The sequence below is a fragment of the Phoxinus phoxinus genome, assembly GCF_949152265.1.
Source record: "Phoxinus phoxinus genome assembly, chromosome: 20".
NCBI lineage: Eukaryota > Metazoa > Chordata > Actinopteri > Cypriniformes > Leuciscidae > Phoxinus > Phoxinus phoxinus.
The window spans coordinates 31,152,467-31,176,743 of NC_136895.1; the positions used below are offsets into that span (position 1 = coordinate 31,152,467).

The following is a 24,277-nucleotide window of genomic DNA, read 5'->3' on the forward strand; positions in this document are numbered from 1 at the left end:
AATGAAAGCGAAGGCGAGATATTTAAAGTTTTCCTCCGTGATATTGTTGTCATGACATCCAGTGAGCGTCTGAAGTTTGACGTAACCGGGCGACCCTTCACCGCAGTGAAAGTGATTTGTAACGGGAGTTCCGGCAAGATGGCGGGCTGAGCACACGCGCTCTCACTAAGCGGCTTAGTTATCTCCCGTTTTCTAATATGAAAATAGCTTAATTCTCAATTACACCTACCCAGAGTGATTTTAAAGTTGTGTGCTATTGTTGCTGTCCTCCAAAATGCGAAAATCTAACCAAACAACTCATCCCAAGATTGTTATTCCTCCGGCTCATCGCGTGGCTCAAACTGCAGTTTCAGAGATGGAAACTGAGACTGATTCATCAGAGAAACGCCGTGATTCTTCTCACTTTACACCCACTAAAGTACATACGTCGAAAAAGCTAAAATCTCAAGAAGAGGACATCACCAACGTTACTCTGCTGCAAGCTATTAATTCCCTAAATGCTCGCTTCGATTCACAAGACGAAAAGTTAGAAGAACTGGCGAATCAAATGCGAAAAAACAGCATCATGATTGCAGAAACTTCCAAAGCTGTCGAATTTAACTCGGCTGAAATTAAAGATTGCAAAGAAAAGTGCAAAGAGTTGAGCAAATCGGTAATGGGTTTAACCACCGCACACAACGACCTGGAAAGCAGAGCATCTGATCTTGAACGATATAAGCGAAGATGGAACCTCCGGATTAACGGCATGAAGGAGAAGTCTGAGGAGGATCCCCGCAGGGAAGTGCTTGACCTGATTGCCGAAATTGTTCCGCACTTGATACAGAAATTAGACGATATTATTGACACAGTGCACCGGATCGGTAAGAAGGAACCAGGAAGACCAAGACAGATGATCGTCCAATTCACAATGCGGAAATACCGGGACGAGTTATGGAAATCAACGAAAAACTCATCTGTCTGCCTAAACCAGGGAGTCAGATTTGTGGAAGACTTCACGAAGGAAGACCGAAACGCTCGTGCCGTTCTGTGGCCGCTGATTGCTCAAGCACGTAAAGAAGGGAAAAAAGCCTATTACAGAGGACCGTTTGGTTATATTGAAGGGAGGCGCATTGACCCAACGAAAGCCTGCACTTGAAACTTTTTACGGGTAGGATGGTGTGAGATGTGATAATTTGGAGAAATGCTAGGTTGCGAGGTATGTACTTGGCTAATTGTCATCCATTTAGTACATATCTGTTTCGAGTTCGTAATCTGTGTTTGTTCTTTTATATTTTTATTTTGTTCTTCGTATGTTTCCAGTTAAGCTACCGTTTTCATTACTCTCTTTAAATGTTCGGGGCATTCAAAATAAGGTCAAAAGAAAGGCTATGTTTTTATTTTGTAAAGGAGCTGGTTCGCATTGTACTTTTTTACAAGAGACACACTCTACCGCAACTGATGCTGCTTTTTGGTCGAATCAATGGGGAGATAAAATGTTATTAAGCCATGGATCCTCCCACTCTGCAGGGACTGCGATTTTATTTAGCAACTGTCCAGGTAAAGTGATTTCTGTTAAAACTGATTCTAATGGACATTGGGTTGCAGTTGTTCTGGATATTGAATCTATCTTTTTTATTTTGGTTAATGTATATGGTCATAATAATGCAAAACAAAATCAGCAGCTTTTTGCTGAGGTTTCTACTTTAATTTCTAATTTCAAGAGGTTATTCCCAACAGATAATATTGTCATAGGTGGAGACTTTAATGTTACACCAGATGAAACTCTTGACAGACATCCACCTAAAAGTATTACCCCTCAACCAAACTCTATGATTACTAATTTCTGCAACAATCTTAAAGTATTGGATGTATGGAGACATCTTAACCCTAACATCAAAAAGTTTTCTTGGTTTAGACCTAATGCCTCCAGCAAATCGAGGATCGATTATTGGTTAATTTCAGATAATTTGTTACATTTTGTTAAAGATTGCTCTATTTCACCAGCGCCTCTAACAGATCACTGCGCTATTGTCTTGGTTGTTAAGCCAAAGGGTAAAATTTCATATAATAAGGGATATTGGAAATTTAATTCTGATTTGCTTGAAAATGAAGGATTTTGTACAAAGGTAAAAGATTTAATTAGAGTAATTGAGAATAGTAATGATTTCAGTTCTCATAAAGCCAGATGGGAGTTTCTTAAATTTAAAATTTGTGAATTTTCTATAAACTATAGTAAAATGCTTGCCAAAATAAGAAGACAACATGAAAACAAAATTATATTTGAGATTAATAAACACTGCAATAAAAGTGCACTGAGTAGCGCTGAAAAAAGTAACTTTATTTATCTTCAAACACAATTGGATAACTTATACATTAAAAAAGCTAAAGGTGCATACATTCGCTCAAAAGCCAAATGGATAGAGGAGGGAGAGAAAAGCACGTCCTATTTTTGTAGGTTAGAAAAAAGACGGCAGTCTAAAAACAGTATTGTTTCCCTAATGGTGAATAATATTGAAAATACAGATCCTACAATAATAAGCAAAGAAATTCATAATTTCTACAGTGACTTATATCTATCTGATTTTTCTCCAAAAGAGTGTGATGACTTCTTTGGAAAAATTATAAATTTTATTCCTAGGATTGACAATGAATTAAGAGATCTTTGTGATGCACGATTAGGTATGGAAGAACTCGATTTAGCAGTTCAGAAACTTAAATCAAATAAATCCCCTGGCCCCGACGGCCTTACAGGAAATTTTTATAAATTTTTTTGGAATGATTTGAAAATGTTATTATTTAATGCTCTTATTGAATCTATTGAAGATGGATCTTTAGGCCCCACAATGAGTCAAGGCTTGATTATATTAATCCCCAAACCAGATAAAGATCATAGACATTTAGATAATCTCCGCCCAATCACTTTGCTTAACAATGATTATAAAATTTTTACACACGTTCTTGTCAATCGATTGAAAGAGGGCCTTAATGGGGTAATCAATGAGGTTCAATCGGGATTCCTTAAAGGAAGATCTATTCATAACAATGTAAGACTGGTAATGGATATGGTTGAATACAATCATTTGATAAAGGATGATGGATATATTCTTTTCTTAGACTTTAAGAAAGCCTTCGACACGTTAGAACATAGGTTTTTATTTAAAGCTTTAGAGCACTTTGGTTTTGGTGAGCACTTTGTCAATATTATAAAAATGATTTATAAAGATATGAACAGCTCCATCTCTCTTCCTTACGGTACTTCACAAAGATTTCCTATTAATCGTGGAATAAGACAGGGCTGCCCCTTATCCCCTCTTTTATTCATTTTGGCTGCAGACATGTTATCTACTTTAGTTATTCATGATCGAACAGTACAGAAATTAAATGTATTTGATAAAAGTATAGCAATCAGTCAATTGGCAGACGATACTACGTTATTCTTAAAAAACAAGGATCAAATTCCTCTGGCTATTTCATTAGTTAATACCTTTTCTAAGGCATCAGGACTCCAGCTAAATTTAAACAAATGTGAACTTCTTGCCCTACACCAGAGTGATATCACTAGTCTACATAATATTCCGGTTAAAAATAAGGTGAAATATTTAGGCATTACAATTACCAAAGACCAGAAAATTTGTACAAAAGATAATTTTGAAAATAATCTACAAAAAGCAAACCGAATCTTAAATTGCTGGTTACAAAGAGACCTTTCTATTTTTGGTCGAATTTTATTAACCAAAATCGAATACTTATCCAGATTGATTTATCCCGCTCTGTCTTTAGCTCCCCCTGTGAATTTTATTAAAACATGCTCCCGAAAAATGTATAATTTTATTTGGAGGCACAAAGCTCATTATATTAAAAAAGCTGACATCATTAAAGCTTACGAACAAGGTGGTTTGAATGTGATTGAATTTGAAAACATGAATATTTTGTTAAAACTCAAATGGCTAAAAATGTTTGTATGTAATGAAGATAGTTTTTGGTTTACTGTTCCTTCTGCTTTGTTTCAAGAATTTGGTGGAATTAATTTTTTTCTCAAATGTGATTTTGAGTTATCCAAACTCCCGGTGAAACTATCAACATTCCATCAACAAGTTCTCCTATTTTGGAAATTGGCACATACACACAATTTTACACCTCATAATGTTTCTATTTGGAACAACAAATATATATTGCACAGGAACAAATCCTTATGCTTTAAGAATTGGCTGAGCAGAAGTATATGGTCGGTGAGGGATCTAATGGATGAAAAGGGTAACATTCTAGACTACAATGCTTTTACATTGAAGCATGGATTTAGCTGTCACCCGAAAGAGTTCTTCACTGTCATTAATGCAATTCCTTCTGGCATAAAAATGCTGATGAGATGCTCCCTTTCTTATGCTAAAGTTAAACCAGTTCTTCCCACTTTATTCATTGGAGATATTAATTTTAAAAGTGCTAATTGTACTAACAAGTATATAAGACAGCTTGTCTTAACAACTTGTTATCCCTGTCAAATTAAAAGAAATAAGTTGGATCACATGTTTGATAAGATTACTGTAAAATATCTTAGAACAGCTTATTTAAGTTTTCCTATTCCTCCTAAAGCAAAAGAAACACACTTCAAAATATTAAATGAAATTTATCCTTCTAACAAACTCTTAAATCAAAAATTTAATATAGATATTGTCCCCTGTTCTTTCTGTGATAGCCATTTTGAAGACACTGACCATATCTTCTTTACTTGCAATTTTTCCAAAATTTTCTGGATATCAGTTCAGGACTGGTTGATAGAAAAGGAGGTGGTTGTTGATGGTTTTGTTTTGACTTTACAACATATTTTATTTGGAATTCCCAAAGACTGTTGTGTTAATTGTTATTTGATCAATAACATTGTAATAATGGCAAAATATTTCATTCACAAATGTAGATTTTTTAAATCCCTCCCACTACTTGTTGTGTTCAAAAATGACTTAAACTGTTTTTCTAGAGCCCTTAAGGGAATGAGAAGTGGAAGTGCGATAAAGCTGCTTGATCTTTTGATTTCATATGATTTGATTGACATTGCCCTTTAATTTAATTTTTTTTTTTTTTTTTTTTTTTTTTTTTTACCCTAAGTTCATGTAAGATATGATTTCAAATTTGTATTTATTTATTTTCTGTCTTTTTAAGTCACTTTTTGATTTAACTGTGTTGAGCCTTTAATTCGTTCTTGAATGAATACAATTGCCTTTGTTGTATGTATAATTTTATATTCAATAAAAAAAAAAAAATAAAAAAAAAAAAAAAAAAAAAAGAAAAAAAAAAAAAAAAAAAAAGAAAGTGATTTGTAACGAGACAGTGAGTTGTGAAGAGAAATGTCAAACGCCTATGGGTCTGTTTACACCTGTGATCGGATCTATCCAATCGTGAAAAGACTAACTGCCCTCCGAAACGTATTTAGCCTAAATCCGATCGCTCAAACATCAGGAGGACGTCTGGGCCAAAAACTATCGCAAATCACAGTGAAAGTAAGTCGCAGACGCTTAACACACAATCATCTTCATTAAAATAACCGAAATTATCTTACCAGCTCTCTTACTGCGGTCTTTGATTTTGAAAAATAAAAATAAAATGCTGACGCTTAAATGCCACTTTTGCACTATTTTTAAATGCAAAAGACACTTCTTTTTTTTCTTCTTTTTTTATTTATTTGTTATGCATGTTTATTAAAAACAAGTTTTGTAATAACCAATTATTTCAGGACCTTTGACATTGATGAAAATTCAGATTTGGACCTTTGAATGTAGACTTTGAGAACCCCTGACGTCTTATAGTGAGTTCTTGGATACATTTTGGTTTCCAGTTACAGTGAAAGATATGCTGTTGTATTTGATGCCATAAACCTCAACAATACCTTTTGTAAGAACTTGTGGAAGGGATTTTTCTGAGGGAATATAATGTTAAAGACAACAGGTTTCAAGGAGACACGATATTCTGAAACAGTTGTACTAATAAACATATTAGGAATATAAGCTGTAATCATAAAAGCTAAATTGTGGTCCAGTGCATTTAGAAATATAAACTGGAATAAAGCTTGGTGTATTTGTGAAGCACACTTAACAAAAAAAAAAGTGGTTACATTACATACAAATTGTACATGGTATACAGTGATGTGAATAAGTATGGACACACACATGCTAAAGTTGCATAAAAAGAGGAATAAAAAATCATCTTTTGGAAATTGATCTTAATGCCTTAAAGGGGTCATGACATGAGAAACCAAATTTGCCTTGATCTTTTGGTATATAAGAGGTCTTTGTACCATTAAAACGTCCTGGAAGTTTCATAGCTTAAAGGGCATATTGCAGGTTAGAGTACCCAGTGCGCCAATGTATAGAACAATAATGTAGGAACTAGATTTAAATATAAACATATACTTATAAAACGCTATTTAGGCTTCTGGAGTCATTTTTGTGAGAAAATTTTACTTCCGCATTTGAAAACCGCCAAACCGGAAGTGACGTAGCATGGGGGAGAGCGGTCAAAGTAAACAATAGGAAAGCAATGGATCGCAATGACAGATCGGACGCTGAGGAAATTGTAGCCTAAATGTTTACTCGTATGACGGACCTCAGCCATATAATTATGTGCCTGATATGAAGCCAAGAGAGTAGACAGGCCAGGATTAGACAAAACAACGGTCAGAGGAGACACATTGAGCTGTGATGTGAGGAGAACAGGACAGGGTCGGGTCTCGATGAGAGAACAGTGTTAGCTTATAGATGTATTCACGTTAGCCGACGATATGTATAACACTATGCTCAGATCACAATTTTGTAATTATTTGTCAGGCAATAGCAAAGCTAGTATTTAGACCCTTACCTGCATGTGTGTGTCAGCCATTAGGAGACAGTTTCCAGAGAAAGAGGGACATTATAAAGGTTTTGAATGGCCCCACTTGGTGATAATGAATAAAAAAATAATCACAATCACAACTTTCTTACTGTATAAAAACTTTATATGTAGAAACAGCCAACACAAACATTAAAATTCGGAGTACAGATTGAAAATGAACATAATTATATAATAATAATAATAAGTGTCGGCTGCAGACTTGCAAGACATTACAAGTTTATGGAGTATACGTTAATGAATTAAATTAAGACAAGGCACATTTTGTAAAACAAATGTACAATAAGTGATCTCTGACGGATCCGTGAGCGTCATGTTTCCCACCGGTGGCCGACCCACATGCTGACGGCGGACCGGGCGACCAGATGAAGGAGCCGGGACAGTGTGCACATATCGCCGTAACCAGGGATGTAGTGGAGGCTAAACGCACGTAAACGCCGTTTGGGCACCTCCAAAAATTCTGAAATAGCGTTTATCCACCTCCAAAGTGCGTTTATCCACCTCTAAACTGCGTTTATCCACCTCTAAACTGCGTTTATCCACCTCTAAACTGCGTTTATCCACCTCTAAATAGCATATAGTTCCTAAGCCATTTTAAATTAAGCAGGCTATGTCGTTTTAGTTTCATATTGTTCATTATTAGTTTCATTTGTTAAACCTAAGACGAAGTCTTTCATATTGCGCTGCATTACTGTCAGTAGCCGCGCGGGTTAAACCATAATAATACAGGACTAGCCTAAGATTATCACAAATAAACACAAGATTTTGACGCATATCCAAGCGTTTGTGGAGTGGAGTGTGAGCGCGCACTGCATGGCACGGACGCGCGGGAGCGAACACTTATCAACAGTGAAACAATTTAAAATACTCTATCATTTCTGGTCATACAGAAAATAATAATACATTATTCGCAACTACTTTTATTTGTGTAAACTCGCAATAACAAGAAACGTTGTGCTTTTGTCAAATAAAATAAAACAATCAGGCGCGCTTTCATATGATCTCCGTGAACTGGAGCGCGAGAACTGAAACTAAATATAGCCTATATGTAGGCTAAAGCTTGAAATGTCCACTTCAAAACGAACAAATTCGAATCGAAAGCTAATACCTTCTGATTATGTAATCCGTATGAAAGGTGCATTTCTCTCTAAAAGCGCACCCGCTTAACAGCGGAGATGGAGATGTTTTTAACCGACACTGATTTAGAAAACAATAGTTTATTAATAAACAATTAAAATGCCTCGTTATTTTTTCAGACACATGTATTATCATTAGGCTAGCCTATAAATCACCTTTCTGTAGGCTGTGGTTCCAGAGACATAGGCTATGGCTCTTCTCATTCACCTTACCGGGTGACCACGTCGTGGTTCACCAGAATTTATAGTTTACCCACCTCTTTTTTTACCACTACACCTCTGGCCGTAACGTTAACTCATCATATCGCCGGGATTATAATCATGCAGTCTATAGTGAACGCTAAAAGCAGACGCAGAAGCGAAGGCCGTCTCTTACCCTGCACAAAACGCACACAAACACGGAAGATAGCACCGTCCTTTATCTTGTTCGGAAACCTGTGGACTCGATGTCCTGACAGGCCATAATTCACAGTCATTTATCACGATAATTATTAATTGAAATACAATAACCACCGAAAACACACTGAATCACGACCGCTTCAACATAATACCAGCCTATTCTGCACTGAGCGAACGCAGAGCCCGGCAAACGACTCCCCGTTGTGACGTAATATGACGCGATGGTGAAAAAAAAGCGCTTTTTCAACACGGTCGAGGAAACTGTCACGTTTTCTACTAAATTTGTGCCCTTATGTCTGGCAAAACAATTTTTAATCATGCATTTACTCTTCATATGGTATTTTCACACAAGGTTATATATTAATTCTGAAAAAAAAAAAAACCTGCAATATGCCCTTTAAGACGTCCTCCCCATTATAAACTAATCATTTATTTAATCAAGCTCTAAATACAGCTCGTTCTGGATCCATGGTAAGAAGTGACGTCACGGTACGAAGTGACGTACCAGCGTTTGCATACGACCGCCTCCACAGCACAAGACAACTACGCTCATTTCGTATCATTGTCGCGCCCGCGCACCTCACAAGTCGACGGACAGTGTCTGTGTACAGGGAAATTACGATGCCATTCCTGGCTGTGGACAAACAACATCTTTGAATACGCTGCGAAAGATCCAGTCGTCAGGGAAAAATGGATGCACTTTATTTTTTTGCGGACGTCCCAGTCCATTTGAAGGATGATCCAAAATGATGCTGGCTTTGCCAGAAAACTGTTGCTCAAAGATAAGTCCGTGCCGACTATTCTGGGCTCAACAACGACGACGCAAACTGTAAGTAATGTATTTAAAACTTTAAACTACTTTTTAAATACGCTGAATCCGCAAATGTTCTGGCTGGGGGCGTTAATAATTGATGCATAGGCACTGACGTTAGCCAATCATAACAGTGGGCGTTAACACTGAACTCTTAAAGGGGAAACACCCACAAAACAGACTGTTTGAATCAGAGGATGAGAAACTGGGAAAAAGTCATAAATCACTACATTTTAAACGTTTTTTTTTGTAAAAAAAACTATAATAATACTATAATTGCACCTAAGGGAACATAATAATAAAATAAAAAACAAATGTCATGACCCCTTTAATTTAAAAAAACGAGGAAAAACTCAACCTTTAAGGACACCAATTTTCTTTGTGACCAAATAATGTATCGTAAATAAATAAATGTTCTTCCTTAAAACACAGTCAGGACACCCCTGTATTAAATCCCCATAGAGGCGGCATATTTATATTTCTAAAGGCCAGTTATTTCATGGATCCGGGAGACTATGATCCGGATAAAGTTTCCTTGGCCTCTGGGATTAAAATATCTGCACATCATCACACACCCTTCACGACACCTAGAGATTGGCATGGTTTTATTTCCGTTAGCCTATAGGGATCTCCCAGTCACGTGACCCATAGCCGCGTGTCAGCCATTTTGACGGAATACATCCGTCAGCTACTCAGTGGCAATGGATCATTATTAGGGGTGTGTATTACCCCCCGAGTCTAGGGGAAATAAAACACTAAAGAGGCATAATAAATAATTGTTGGGTTGTGGAAAAGGAATCCCAGCACGCATCACTCCGGTCGATAATCAAAAACGAATGAACGAATTCAGCAGAAATCACGTCTTTATTAATGGGTAACGACGTATCAACTGATTCTAGTTCAGCACCACTAGTCGCGGACAGCGACACAGGATCAGACAGCTCAAATGGTAAAATAAATGGACTGCATAAATTTATATAGCGCTTTCACAGACCCAATGGCCACCAAAGCGCTTTACAATATTGCCTCACATTCACCCATTCACTCACTCATACATACACCGACGGCGGTGTCAGCCATGCAAGGCGATCCAGCTCGTCGGGAGCAGCTGGGGTTAGGTGTCTTGCTCAAGGACACCTCGACACTTGGTCAGGTGGAACCGGGGATTGAACCACCAACCTTCCGGTTTGTAGACAATCTACATGAACCACTGAGCCACTGCCGCCAGCTCAGGCTGTACAATGCGAACTTCCCCTTTAACTTGGTCCTCAACTGCCAAAAAGGTATCCGAAATGTCAATCGAATAGCCAAACTTACGCGCTTGAGCCCGCGTAACTACACATGCAGCAAACACTGAAGGAAACTCTGATGCCAACTCACCGGAAGTAACAGAATCATAAACTGGGTTTTCAATGACTTCGGGAAATGGGAGCACTTTCCCTCCTGCGAGATCATTACCTAGAATTAAGGCCACGCCATTCACAGGTAACTTGTGTCGCACCGCCAGTTGTACACAGCCTGTTACTAACCCGGATCGAATGTACACATTATGCAACGGTACTTTCAACACACCCAACTCAATTCCTTGAATGAGAACATCAGATCCACAATAACTTTTCTCAGAAAATGGCAACATACAAGCCAACACAAACGACTGGTTAGCCCCTGTATCCCGCAACATGGTTACAGGAACCAAGTCTCGCTCAGATCCATTAAGAGAAATCATCCCCTGACACACAAAAGGATCATACGCGGCATCAATATTCAAACTAAATGGACTGCCAATTTTCTTAACAAAACCAATACTTTTAGCTGACTTCCCTTTATTTTTATTTTTCAGTGAGGGACAATTCGCAATCAAATGACCCAGTCCATGGCAGTAAAAACATTCACAGTGTTCAATTGGTGTTACTGGCTTAGGTAAACCTACTTTCTACATTTTTGCAGTTTTCTCTGAGGACGGAGAATAGAGTTTGCGACGTACCCCAAACGCATTTTTATGAGTGAGAGTAAACTCATCTGCACAGACCGCAGCCTCGGCAAGAGTCAAAACTCTCTTTTCGTTCAAATAGACAACAATTCTGTCTGGCAATGCATTTTTAAAATCTTCAATCAAAATCAATTCACGGAGGTTTTCAAAAGTAACGACTTTGCTGGAGTGACACCATCTATCAAAAAGCACAGTCTTCTCCCGTGTGTATTCCACATAAGTCTGAGAGGCATTTTTAACGTGTGCACGAAACTTCTGCCTATACGCCTCCGGCACCAACTCATACGCCCTTAGCACCGCACTTTTCAGTTTATCATAATCCAAACTGTCACTCACAGACAAGGTGGAACAAACTTCCACCTCACTATCTCTAAATGCAGGCACTAGGGTTAGATGACGACTAACATCAAAATCAGCAGAATGACCAGGAGCCACAGACAAAGGCACAGAGGGGTGCTAGTAGAGGGTACATCAAAACGAGCTGAACGGGAACGACGATCATCAGCCTGCGTTCCTAGTTCGCACTGCCTAAAACGTAACAGTTGAGTAGTGTGTTCCTGACGTTTTATCTCGAGATCTAATTGCTTTAACTGAATAGCTAGTTTTAAATCCTCCGAGTTTACACCACTAAGTGAGCGCAACACGGGATCTGAACTCGCACCATCAACTTCTTCATCAGTTGCCTCAACATTAGAACTAGCCTGCAAGATACCCTGCTTAATTAATGCAGCCTGAATTAAGTCTCGCAGTTCCCTCTTTCTATCAGTTTTAATAATCGCAATACCATAGAATTCAGCGATTTGGTATAAATCAATTTTCCGACAGGACTCCAAAACGTCACATGAAGGAGCCTGTCTAAACGCCTCAATACTAAATTCCATTTACACTTCCCCAAAACGCATGAAAAAACTGCCAATCAAAACATAAAAAAGGCACTCACCAGCAAAGTCGAAACGTCTCAATTTGGATTGGGCAAATTTCCAAATCAAACAAATAGAATTGGACGGACGAGTCCCCAATTATTACGCCCCGAGTCTAGGGAAAATAAAACACTAACGAGGCATAATAAATAATTGTTGGGTTGTGGAAAAGGAATCCCAGCACGCATCACTCCGGTCGATAATCAAAAACGAATGCACGAAATTGAAGCAAAAGTAATACATTTATTAAAGAATAACAGGTGAAATAAAGAGCAACTCTTCAGGGTGTCCAAAAGGCCAAAATAACAAACAAAACGAATATAGAAAGAAAAGAAGGGAAAATTAATAACCTAATCCAATAACAAAGAAAATACATTCATCTTACCTAACTCCCTGCCCCAAAAACAGAGATCAAACAATTTCAAAATAAACAAGGCAGGACACCCCTACCGCTCCACACTGTTGACATGGTTTAGACATATAGAGAACGGTCAGAGGTTTTCACAAGATGCACGTTCACTTAAACTAATTAAAAAACAAAATCTCAAAGACACAATTTGATCATCGGCCGGAGGAGGGATTCCGGAGCTCTCAACCCAAGTGCGACCGAACCAAGAATGAGCTCCACGATGAGTGTCAGCAGCGTTCTTTTAAAGACCCCGCCCCGACTGGGCAACCAATGGCTGCTTACAACTGCTGATTGGCCAGAGAGAATCGTCACTATTCACTGCGTCATCATTGCACGCGCCAGACGGAGTATCCTGAATAACCCCGGCATTTTTAAATAGTTTTGCCAGAGATTGCGTGATATACCCATTACTAATATTATGTAAGACAGCATGTACACACATCGTCCTGTGTGTGTGGGTAGCGGGTGTGTGTCGCGTCGCTATGATGACCAGGTCCTATTGTGGAGGTACTATCTGCAATGGAAAACGGAGCGAAAAGCGAGCCGAGCCGAGCCGAGCCGGTACTGGTAATGGAAAAGCGGCAAAAGAGTATTTTGCTGCCCGTCTTGATTGGTGGACTAGCGTATGGGGGATGTTTCGGTTATGGAGGCAATTACATAATCTGCCTAGGTTAGGTAGCGCTGGCCCTGATCATAGCAAAGCTTCTCAAGAGAATAAAAAAAGAAGGTCAGTTGCAAAGTATATCTTACATCTGCGTTTTCTAAATACACTATAGCTGGGTTTCCATCCAAACATGAAGCGAAACTTTTCAAAGCAAAAAATAAATAAATAAATTAGGGTGCTCACAATCAATCAGGTTGTTAGAGCGGAGGACGATGATATTGGTAACCTAGTAACCAACAGTAAATAAAACACCATCAGCGGAAACAACCGATTAGTCACATGGGTTTCATTTTTGCTACGTCAGAATTTATTCAGCAAATGTGTTTCCATCTCCCATTATTCCCATTAACTCTTTTTTGCACACGTCAAACACCACCTCAAGAGAGCGTAAAAACCTTTTTGAACATTTTTTATTTTATTTTTATTGGCAATTCCATCACTCGTTTCTGATGTGATAATTCAAAATGCAAAAATAAAAGATAAATCTGTCTCTTTTAAAAGAGTTACAGAAAGAACAGATTGTACATGGAAAAAAACCCGTTTGCTTTCCTATATAAAATACTATATCATATTTAAACAAACTACTAGTGATACTTGTTATGCAGTATAAGAAATGTAACAATTAATTTTACTAAACATTAATTTATATCATGCAGCAAAATTATATACAAGAATAAACCACAATGTTCTTTTGGGAGGAACTCCATCTTTGATCTGAATCTCTCAGTTGAGTAATAAAGAGGAACTTTACTCACTGTGACAAATTCAGATTATGTTTCTTTGCCGCCTTGTTAATCGTTGTCGCTGGTTAGGACAGATTTTGTTGCTTGACCCGTTAATGTTTCATGTTTGGCGTGGATGCGGCGTCTCATTTGAAAGTGCTGGATCTAAAGATGAACTACTGTGATTGTTTTTTGTATGTCTGTGTAATTCAGATGATTGAGTGAAACTCTTCCCACATGCAGTGCAGTGATACGGTTTCTCTCCAGTGTGGATCCTCTCGTGTTTTTTTAGGGATCCTGATCGACTGAATCTCTTGTCACAATGTGAACACATGTAAGGTTTCTCTCCAGTGTGGATCCTCTCATGTTTTTTCAGGGATCCTGACTCACTGAATCTCTTGTCGCAGTGTGAACACTTGTAAGGTTTCTCTCCAGTGTGAATTCTCTGGTGCTGTTTCAATTGTCCATTGGTAACAAAAGTCTTCTCACACTCAAAGCACAAGTGATTTCTTACACCAGTATGTATTTTCTGATGAACTTTTAAACTCTGCACACATGAAAAACTCTTTCCACACAAAGAACATGAATGTGGTTTCTCCTGTGAATGAACTAACATGTGTTTCTTCAGGTTTGAAGCACACACAAATGTTTTGCCACATTGATCACATTCATGCAGTTTCTCCTCAGTGTGGATGATCATGTGAGACTTAAGATGATCTTTCTTAGCAAAACTCTTCCCACACTGATCACATGAGAACGGTCTCTCTCCAGTGTGGATGATCATGTGATTCTGAAGGGTTCCTTGTTGTGTGAAACTCTTCCCACACTGATCACATGAGAACGGTTTCTCTCCAGTGTGGATCCTCATGTGATCCTTGAGATTCTGTTTGTATGTGAAACTCTTCCCACACTGACTGCAGGTGAAACGTTTCTTGTCTCTTCTTTTCAGGAAAGAAACACTTTCAGTCTGTGAGTGAGTTTTTTCTCCAGTTTTGACATGATGATGTTTCTCCTCTTCACTCTCCTCTATGAGGCCTGAAACGGAAAAAAAGTGCCATTTTAAATAAGAGAGAAATGTAAGGTGAAAAGACAAAAAGTGAACAAGAAATATACACCAAAATTATGATCATTTTGATGGCATTTTATTAAAAAAATTCCATGAATGAGGTACATTGATCTTTCAATTATTATTTTTAAAACATTATAGACACAAATCCCATGTTTCTGTGGCAAGAACTATTCAACAGTCTCTAAGATGGATATTTAATTTTAAGAATGTTTTCTTACTAATTTTAAAGTGGTGGTATAATACCCTTTTCACAAGATGTAAAACAAGTCTCTGATGTCCCCAGAGTGTGTGTGTAAAGTTTCAGCTTAAAATTCCCCACAGATATTTTTAAATAGCATGTTAATATTGTCTCTTTTTGAGGGTGAGCAAAAACGCGTGGTTTTGTGTCTGTCCCTTTAAATGCAAATGAGCTGCTGCTCCCGGCACAGGGGGCGGAGCTTCAAGAGCTTGTGTGTTAGCAGCTCATATTTCCTCACACAGACACACACTGAAAACTTCAAAAACTTTTGGCCTTTTATGTTCAAACCGGAGTCAGACAATGATGAAGAGACTCAAGAAGAAGTGACAACATGTAGAAGAACAGGACATTTCTGAATGGTTAGTTGATGAATTTATGTAGCTTATGTGTAGTTATATTCTAGTCATTGATTGATTAGCATATTCTGTCATGGTAATCTATAAATCGTGTTCCGGGGGCGCCTCCTTGAACTGCCACCTTAACGTGGTGAAGGGGTTTGAGTACCCGAATGACCCTAGGAGCTATGTTGTCCGGGGCTATATGCCCCTGGTAGGGTCTCCCAAGGCAAACAGGTCCTAGGCGACGGGTCAGACTAAGAGTAGTTAAAAAAAAAACTTATGAAGAAAATGAAATCGAGGACCGTGACGTCGCCCGGTATGGCGCAGCCGGGGCCCCACCCTGGAGCCAGGCCCGGGGTTGGGGCTCGTATCCGAGCACCTGGTGGCCGGGCCTCCCCCCACGGGGTCCGGCCGGGCTCAGCCCGAAGGAGCGACGTGGGGCCGCCTTCCCGTGGGCTCACCACCTGTAGGAGGGGCTGTAAGGGGCCGGTGCTGAGAGGATCGGGCGGCAGTCGAAGGCGGGGGCCTCGACAACCCGATCCCTGGACACGGAAACTAGCTCTAGGGACCTGGAACGTCACCTCGCTGGCGGGGAAGGAGCCTGAGATTGTGCGTGAGGTTGAGAGGTTCCAACTAGAGATAGTTGGAATCACCTCTACGCACGGCTTAGGCTCTGGAACCACACTCCTTGAGAGAGGATGGACTCTTCACCACTCTGGAGTTGCCCATGGTGAGAGGCGGCGGGCTGGTGTGGGTTTGCTCATAGCCCCCCAACTCAGCCGCCATGTGTTGGAGTTTACCCCGGTGAACGAGAGGGTCGTTTCCCTGCGCCTACGGGTTGGGGATAGGTCTCTCACTGTCGTTTGTGCCTACGGGCCAAACGGCAGTGTAGAGTACCCGGCCTTCTTGGGGTCTCTGGGAGGGGTGCTGGAAAGTGCTCCGACTGGAGACTCCGTCGTTCTACTGGGGGACTTCAACGCCCACGTGGGCAACGACAGTGTTACCTGGAGGGGCGTGATTGGGAGGAACGGCCCACCTGATCTGAACCCGAGCGGTGTTCAGTTATTGGACTTCTGTGCTAGTTACAGTTTGTCCATAACGAACACCATGTTCAAGCATAAGGGTGTCCATCAGTACACGTGGCACCAGGACACCCTAGGCCGTAGGTCGATGATCGACTTTGTGGTCGTTTCATCTGACCTGCGGCCATATGTCTTGGACACTCGGGTAAAGAGGGGCGGAGCTGTCAACTGATCACCACCTGATGGTGAGTTGGATCCGATGGCGGAAGAGGAAGCTGGACAGACTCGGCAGACCCAAGCGTACTGAAAGGGTCTGCTGGGAACGTTTGGCCGAGTCTCCTGTCAGAGAGATCTTCAACTCCCACCTCCGGCGGAGCTTCGACCGGATCCCGAGGGAGGCTGGAGATATTGAGTCAGAGTGGACCATGTTCTCCACCTCCATTGTCGAAGCGGCCGCTCGGAGCTGTGGCCGTAAGCTCTCCGGTGCCTGTCGAGGCGGCAATCCCCGAACCCGGTGGTGGACACCGGAATTAAAGGATGCCGTCAAGCTGAAGAAGGAGTCCTATCGGGCCTGGTTGGCTTGTGGGACTCCTGAGGCAGCTGACGGGTACCGGCAGGCCAAGCGAACTGCAGCCCGGGTGGTTGTGGAGGCAAAAACTCGGGCCTGGGAGGAGTTCGGTGAGGCCATGGAAAAGGACTATCGGCTGGCCTCGAAGAGATTCTGGCAAACCGTCCGGCGACTCAGGAGAGGGAAGCAGTGCCCCACCAACGCTGTTTACAGTGGAGGTGGGCAGCTGTTGACCTCAACTGGGAATGTTGTCGGACGGTGGAAGGAATATTCGAGGATCTCCTCAATCCTGCCGTCACGTCTTCCATGGAGGAAGCAGAGGCTGAGGTCTCAGAGGTGGACTCGTCCATCACCCAAGCTGAAGTCACCGGGGTAGTCAAAAAACTCCTCGGTGGCAAGGCACCGGGGGTGGATGAGATCCGCCCTGAGTACCTCAAGTCTCTGGATGTTGCGGGGCTGTCTTGACTGACACGCCTCTGCAGCATCGCGTGGCAGTCGGGGACAGTGCCTCTGGGATGGCAGACCGGGGTGGTGGTCCCTCTTTTTAAGAAGGGGGACCGGAGGGTGTGTTCCAACTACAGGGGGATCACACTTCTCAGCCTCCCTGGGAAAGTCTATGCCAGGGTACTGGAGAGGAGAATACGGCCAATAGTAGAACCTCGGATTCAGGAGGAACAGTGCGGTTTTCGTCCGGGCCGTGGAACACTGGACCAGCTCTATACCCTCTACAGGGTGCTGGAGGGTTCATGGGAGTTTGCCCAACCAATCCACATGTGCTTTGTGGATTTGGAGAAGGCATTCGACTGTGTCCCTCGTGGCGGCCTGTGGAGGGTGCTCCGGGAGTATGGGGTCCGGGGTCCTTTGCTAAGGGCTGTCCGGTCCCTGTACGACCGAAGCAGGAGCTTGGTTCGCATTGCCGGCAGTAAGTCAGACTTCTTCCCGGTGCATGTTGGACTCCGGCAGGGCTGCCCTTTGTCGCCGGTTCGGTTCATAATTTTTATGGACAGAATTTCTAGGCGCAGCCAGGGGCCGGAGGGTGTCTGGTTTGGGAACAACATGATTTCGTCTCCGGAACGCCTTCCCGGGAAGGTGTTCCGGGCACGTCCCACCGGGAGGAGACCTCTGGGAAGACCTAGGACACGATGGAGAGACTATGTCTCTCGGCAGGCCTGGGAACGCCTCGGTGTCCCCCCGGAAGAGCTAGAGGAAGTGGCTAGGGAAAGGGAAGTCTGGGCATCTCTGCTTAGACTGCTGCCCCCGCGACCCGGCCCCGGATAAGCGGAAGAAGATGGATGGATGGATGGGTGTTCCGGGGGCAGGGTTTATGTAAATTTTAGGGTCACTAACCCAGGAGGAAGCTTGAGTAGTTCCTATCAGCCGTTTGTTGTAGTCCTTAAACGGCCCTTATTATGATATTTTTAAGTTTCCTAATGTTGTTTTGGAGTCTCCTACAACAGGTTTACATGCATCAAAGGTAAAAAAACTGTTTCATTTTCTCATAATATACATTTGCACATCACCACATTTTCAATGATTCTCAAACGACTCGCTAAATGAATCAATCTCTCTAAATCCCTCCTTTCCGCGAGCTGCTCTGCTCTGATTGGCCAGACAGCTCAGTCTGTTGTGATTGGTTTACCGTGTACAGCACACGTCGAAAACAAAAACTCCAATTGCCATAATAACGACAGCTCTGCGTGTCCTGAGGCTTCCTACACCATAAACTAAAGACAGTAAACAATGATGTCGATTTAACCATATCAATGCGAGCGCGAATCCGCTGATGAAACACTAGAAGAACTAGTTATTCAACCCGAACCTCCATCGCCAGGACGACTCGAGCAGGACGTCTCAGTGATACGCTACTCAGTTTGAGGAACATTATGAGATGTTGCAATTCCTCACCAACAGCAGTCGTCAGTAAAATAAAAGTAACAGGAATAGTTTAGGATTATACTGCTGTGGTATCTGGTAAAGATTAATTTTAACCACAGATTCTTCACATGCTCGTCCTTGGGCAGTGAAAAAAAAAAGTCTTTACCGTCACATTGTAGAGCACAGCGTCTCCTCGACATGATGCTGTCCAGTGTCCACAGGAATCAGCTGCTGGTTTGAGTTTTAAGTTTCCCTGGTTTCTGCACGCGCGATAAGTTGGCGGGCAATATGCTAATGTTACATCTTGACGTCACGACGAAACTGCTTATGACTCGTTTGAAAAACAATTCATTTCATTGACTCAGAGTCGACTCTTACATTTGAAAGACAGGCACTTTATATACGGTGCACTTTCAGATTTAAAACTTTGCAGGATGTTTTCATTCACTTAGAGCGATGTTACACACTACATGACAGGTCATTTTCAAAAATCCATAATAAGGGCCCTTTAAAAAGCGATTTCTTTAAAAGCAAATATCTCTCTTTGCTTTGAACTTTGAGCGTTGTAACTTTGCAGATGTTGTTTATGCTCAAACAGCAACATTACACACTAACTACAGTTAGAAAAGTCAAATCATAATCAACCACCCCTTTAAATTAACAATTAATTAGCCATTGTACATTTTTTTCCATTGTTACCTCTCCTTGAGGTGGCGCTCAACACATGAATGAGGAAAACGTGAACATGAGTTAACTAGCCTAAGAAAAATAGGTTTCTAATTTATCATATTTAATAATAAGAAATAGTGTTTCTTAAAATGCCACCAAAAAAACCTAGAGGAAACACTTAACTCTTAAAGGGTTAGTTCACCCAAAAATGAAAATTCAGTCAGTAATTACTCACCCTCATGTTGTTCCAACCATGTAAGTCTTTCGTTCATCTTCGGATCACAAATTAAGATATTTTTGATGAAATCTGAAGGCAGTCTCACTCCTCCATAGGCTTTCAGAAGGACCCAAACTCGCCGGCCCAGAATAATTATTAAAAAATCGTTACAATAGTCCAAGTGACTACAGTGGCCGGCGAGTTTGGGTCCTTCTGAAAGCCTATGGAGGAGTGAGACTGCCTTCAGATTTCATCAAAAATATCTTAATTTGTGATCCGAAGATGAACGAAAGACTTACATGGTTGGAACAACATGAGGGTGAGTAATTACTGACTGAATTTTCATTTTTGGGTGAACTAACCCTTTAAAGCAGCACTAGGTTACTTTTCTTTTTTTTTGCTCCCGGGGTCCCCCTACAGTTGGGAAACAGTATTGTCCTCTACTACTGTCGTAAACTCTGTCATACATGCACGTGCATTTGTTGACAACCATGATAGCCCAGAACACTGTAGGAGGAGTTCACATGCAGGTGTTCTGCTTGCGTCGCGTGTGAAATGTCTTCATCCAGGTACAGTGGCATATATTTCAGCATGTCATGATATGAATATAATTTCATGGGTTTTATTTATTTTTTCAAACGACAAATGATCGCGATGCTCACGTTTACAAGCCAGCGTCATTATAGTAGCCTAGTTCGTTACCGTTTTACTGAATCTATATGATACTTCAATGCAATGTTTGAGTGGTAGATAATAACCATATATCGTCAATATTATAATATCAAGCTACCTATAGATGAATCTGCAAATTTTACAAATCGATTTGCATTATAGCTTGTTTATTTGTTTACAAATAAACAAATATCACAGACATGTTAGGTATCCTAAAATATTATTTTGTACATCTTATATATTTACTTGCAAGAATGTAGCCCCTATCAAACTTGTACACGCCGTTTAGACATAGGCTTTCATTTGATATTTGAAAGTCCGCATCGGTCGGGCATAGGGTTGCCACCTTGATTTGTGAAAAACCGGGACATTCAGATTATTATTATTTTTTGGGGTCTGAGTTGTAGGTTGTAAATAGTATTTTCTTTGACACTGGTGGCTCATCCGACTTTGTTGTGTTATCCTCATAGACAGTGGTTATCCTCCTGGTCCGTCTCTCTCCCCATTTCACACAATAGATGTAAATAGACAGTTTTTAAAAAGCTAGCTAGCAACTAAACTCACACTGTATCATCTTGGATGTGTGTTGATGCGCGCGCGCGACCGACCGACAGCACAGGCAGTTGCTAGGCGATAAGTTGAGCTTCTAATCAAATAAAAGTAAACGCCTGGCATTGGCTAATCCACTGTTTTACCCGTTTTTACCATGGTTTTTTACCCGTTTACGGACACAGGATTGGATGTACTGTACACAACTATGAAGAAAACACAGTAGCGGTAGACGGAAACGGTTTAATTTGAAACCAGGAAATTCTACTTTAGAAGTATATTTTCACAAAAAAACGGGACAATTCGTGTCCCGGGAAAGAATATGAATTTTCTGGGACTGTCGCTCAAAAAAAAGAATAATCCCTGGAAAACATCGGGCACCCCTCCTCCTCCTCCAGCTCACGCCAGCGAGGAAACGCTGGCCCAATGTTGATCCTCGTTCTGCCTTTAATACGATCACTTTCTCGTTTCCTCTTGTTGCTTTCCTCCGACAAAACCTTTGCTTTCTTGCTTTTCTGTCTGCTTCGGCTATGACTATAACATTTGGCAAACAAACGCTAGTTTCGATTTTTAAGGAAGTGGGGGTGGTGGTGGAAGTGACGTATATGCCGTAAAGCAGTCGAATTTTGTAGTTCTCTTTGTTCGCCGGTTACTACCCGAAACCCGAAGTTTAAAAGTACGATTAAAAACGCTACAGACCCCGTCGGGCTATGGCAGACGTGTCATTCAACCTATTGTAAGTCGATGTACCATCACAAGAGACTTGGAAATATATTATTAAGGTTGAAAAGTAACCTAGTGCTGCTTTAAGATTTTTTCCTATTACAAACACTAAATCTGATGAAATACTTAAGGCGAGACACGGCAGGCAAAAACATAGTTTTTTTTCCACTGGTTAATTTTGAGATTTTGGGCTATTTGTCTTCAATAACATGTCTTCATTCAGACTTGTGGTGAAAAAAAGTCAAAAATACACATTTAGGTCTTTATTTTACTACACTTTGTCTATTTGCGTCTGTAGATTTGTCATAAATTCAACAAAAGTTGGCGTTCTAAATCAACACGCTGCTCCGCGATCTCTCTCTGCTTCCTTTTAATCACGCACACGTCTGGAAAGCTCTCTCTCTTCTGTACACTGCTGTCGGATCCAAATATGGTCATTTCCTTTTATTCAGCAACCAATCGTGAAAGTACAATGGACATTTAACCCTAAAAGAGAAATCTCATTGGCTGATGTCAATTTCTGACAACGTGATTCGTTCAGATGCATCACGTGACGCGCTCTGACATTTTCTGCTCAGTTAAAGGCCATAAATGCTGTGTTATAAGTTTTGATGTGATTTAGGTGGTTTGTATTGTTGTTGCTAATGATTTGATAAGATATTGTGTCAGTAAATAGTTGTTTCCACTAGAAAAGTATGATTTTTTTACATTACAAATCTTTAAATGCCTTTTTCTCTATATGAGTTTTTTGCCATTCTCCAGTGACACATCTCAGCCGATGTACACCAAACTTTCCAGTTATACACTTAGCAGTATTCTGAAGATATGTTCAGAGGGATTTGTTAATAAATCATTCCTGGCCTGATTTATGTGACATTTTAATCAAAAAAATATGTTGAAAATCGATTTTTTAAGGCTATGGACAGTATATTTAGATTTCCTAGGTAATGAAGGCATATATCCTGAAATCCCTCTGAACATCTTTTTTCATCTTGTGTGTAATCAAAATGAAAGAAGAATTTTGCACCTGGCTTTATCATATGTTCAGATCTATCCCGTGAAAATATATGCAAAATTGCGCATATTTAATGAGATAATGCCTAATTTGCATAATTAAACATTCAAATTTCAAAAACTTGTAATACATTTTTTTTATGAACTTGTGTAAGTAATCAACTGAGGAAGTTTCATGATGATATCTATTATTTTAAAATTGTACCCTATTCACCTGTAGTGTCTCGCCTTAAAGCTTTATAACCTAAATGTTCTTCAGCCTCACTAATGAAGAAAGAGGAATAATCACCAACCTCTTTGTTCTTCAGTGTGTTCCATTCTGCAGTGTTGTTTGCTTCGACGCGGAAGGGTCTGCGGGGGTACGCCGTCAATTCGACGCAGAAGCAACAGGCTTTACTGGGTTTATTTTATCCTAATTCACACATTTTAAACAAGTTGTTTTTGTTTATTGTACTTTAGTTTTGTTTAACTTTTATATGAAACACGGTTAATGAAATAAATGCTGTAATGAAACTTACCTATATCTAGTAGATGTCACAAGCTGATCACCACAGTATCTGATCGTGTCGTTTGCTCAAGTCTGTTGACAATAAAATGAGCTTAATGTGGCAGTTTACAGATCTGAAGACATCAGCATAATGAATGAGGGGAAAACAGGATCTATTGACATGAAATAAAGAGGCTTTTCAGCTGCTCTGATAATAGATGAGCCATAGACTATCAACACTCATTCAACAAGCCATTCAGGATCAGCAGATCAACACACTTTATTATAAGTATTTGCTGCTATAAACAGACTGTTTGAGTCAGAATATCTGCTGAAAGCCAACAAAAGTGCTCTAATATTACTATTTCTCAAATGATACAGAAAAAAGCAGCAATACAAAAGACAGACACTAATGACACACCCATCTTTATCAACTTCGCTAGCATCATACCTACCGATTTGTATATGAAGAGAAATAAAAACAGCTTCTTTGAGTGTTTTAGTCAGCAGACACAATTAGCGCCGAACTCGATGAAAACCATCAGGAAATGTGTCCGTAAAATTATATTTAAACTGTGTAAAGAGTATTTTACAATTACGTGAAGTGGAGTGAACGGTTTACCTCAGAAGTCTCGACACTGAAGGAGCGCGCGCTTGTGATGACGTCATCACCGAAAGGCAAAATCAACAGATATTGTTCCAAAGTATATAAAAATAGATCTCTCTTCTATAATAGTTTATAATATATAATAAATATATACAAAATATTATATTAGTTAGACGAAGTTTAATAAAAAAAATGTTTTATTATCTTGTGCACTTCTCAAAGTCCGCGGACTCCGGACCTGGAGAGAATTCAATCCGGACCCGCCTCCATTTCGTATTTCAAGAGCTAATTGTGTATAAGGGATTAAAAGTGTGGATTTCGTA

At 40.4% G+C, this 24,277-nt stretch overlaps 1 protein-coding gene across 5 annotated transcripts; it reads right to left on the reverse strand.

Moving 5' to 3' along the window:
• Positions 1-13,470: 13,470 nt before the first annotated feature.
• LOC306988171 (uncharacterized protein) lies at positions 13,471-24,122 on the reverse strand. Of its 5 annotated transcripts, none has more exons than XM_079592975.1 (4): positions 23,803-24,122; positions 23,379-23,440; positions 23,154-23,211; positions 13,471-14,941 (listed from the first exon to the last, which is right to left on the reverse strand). In XM_079592975.1, exons 3-4 carry the CDS (start codon positions 23,176-23,178, stop codon positions 14,028-14,030), a joined length of 939 nt encoding a protein of 312 aa, XP_079449101.1. In that variant the 5' UTR covers positions 23,179-23,211; positions 23,379-23,440; positions 23,803-24,122; the 3' UTR covers positions 13,471-14,027. The 5 variants fall into 5 exon arrangements, with proteins under 5 accessions (XP_079449101.1, XP_079449102.1, XP_079449104.1 ...); XM_079592976.1 differs by having other exon boundaries at positions 23,154-23,272; XM_079592978.1 differs by having other exon boundaries at positions 23,154-23,272; positions 23,970-24,043.
• Between the last annotated feature and the right edge of the window lie 155 nt (positions 24,123-24,277).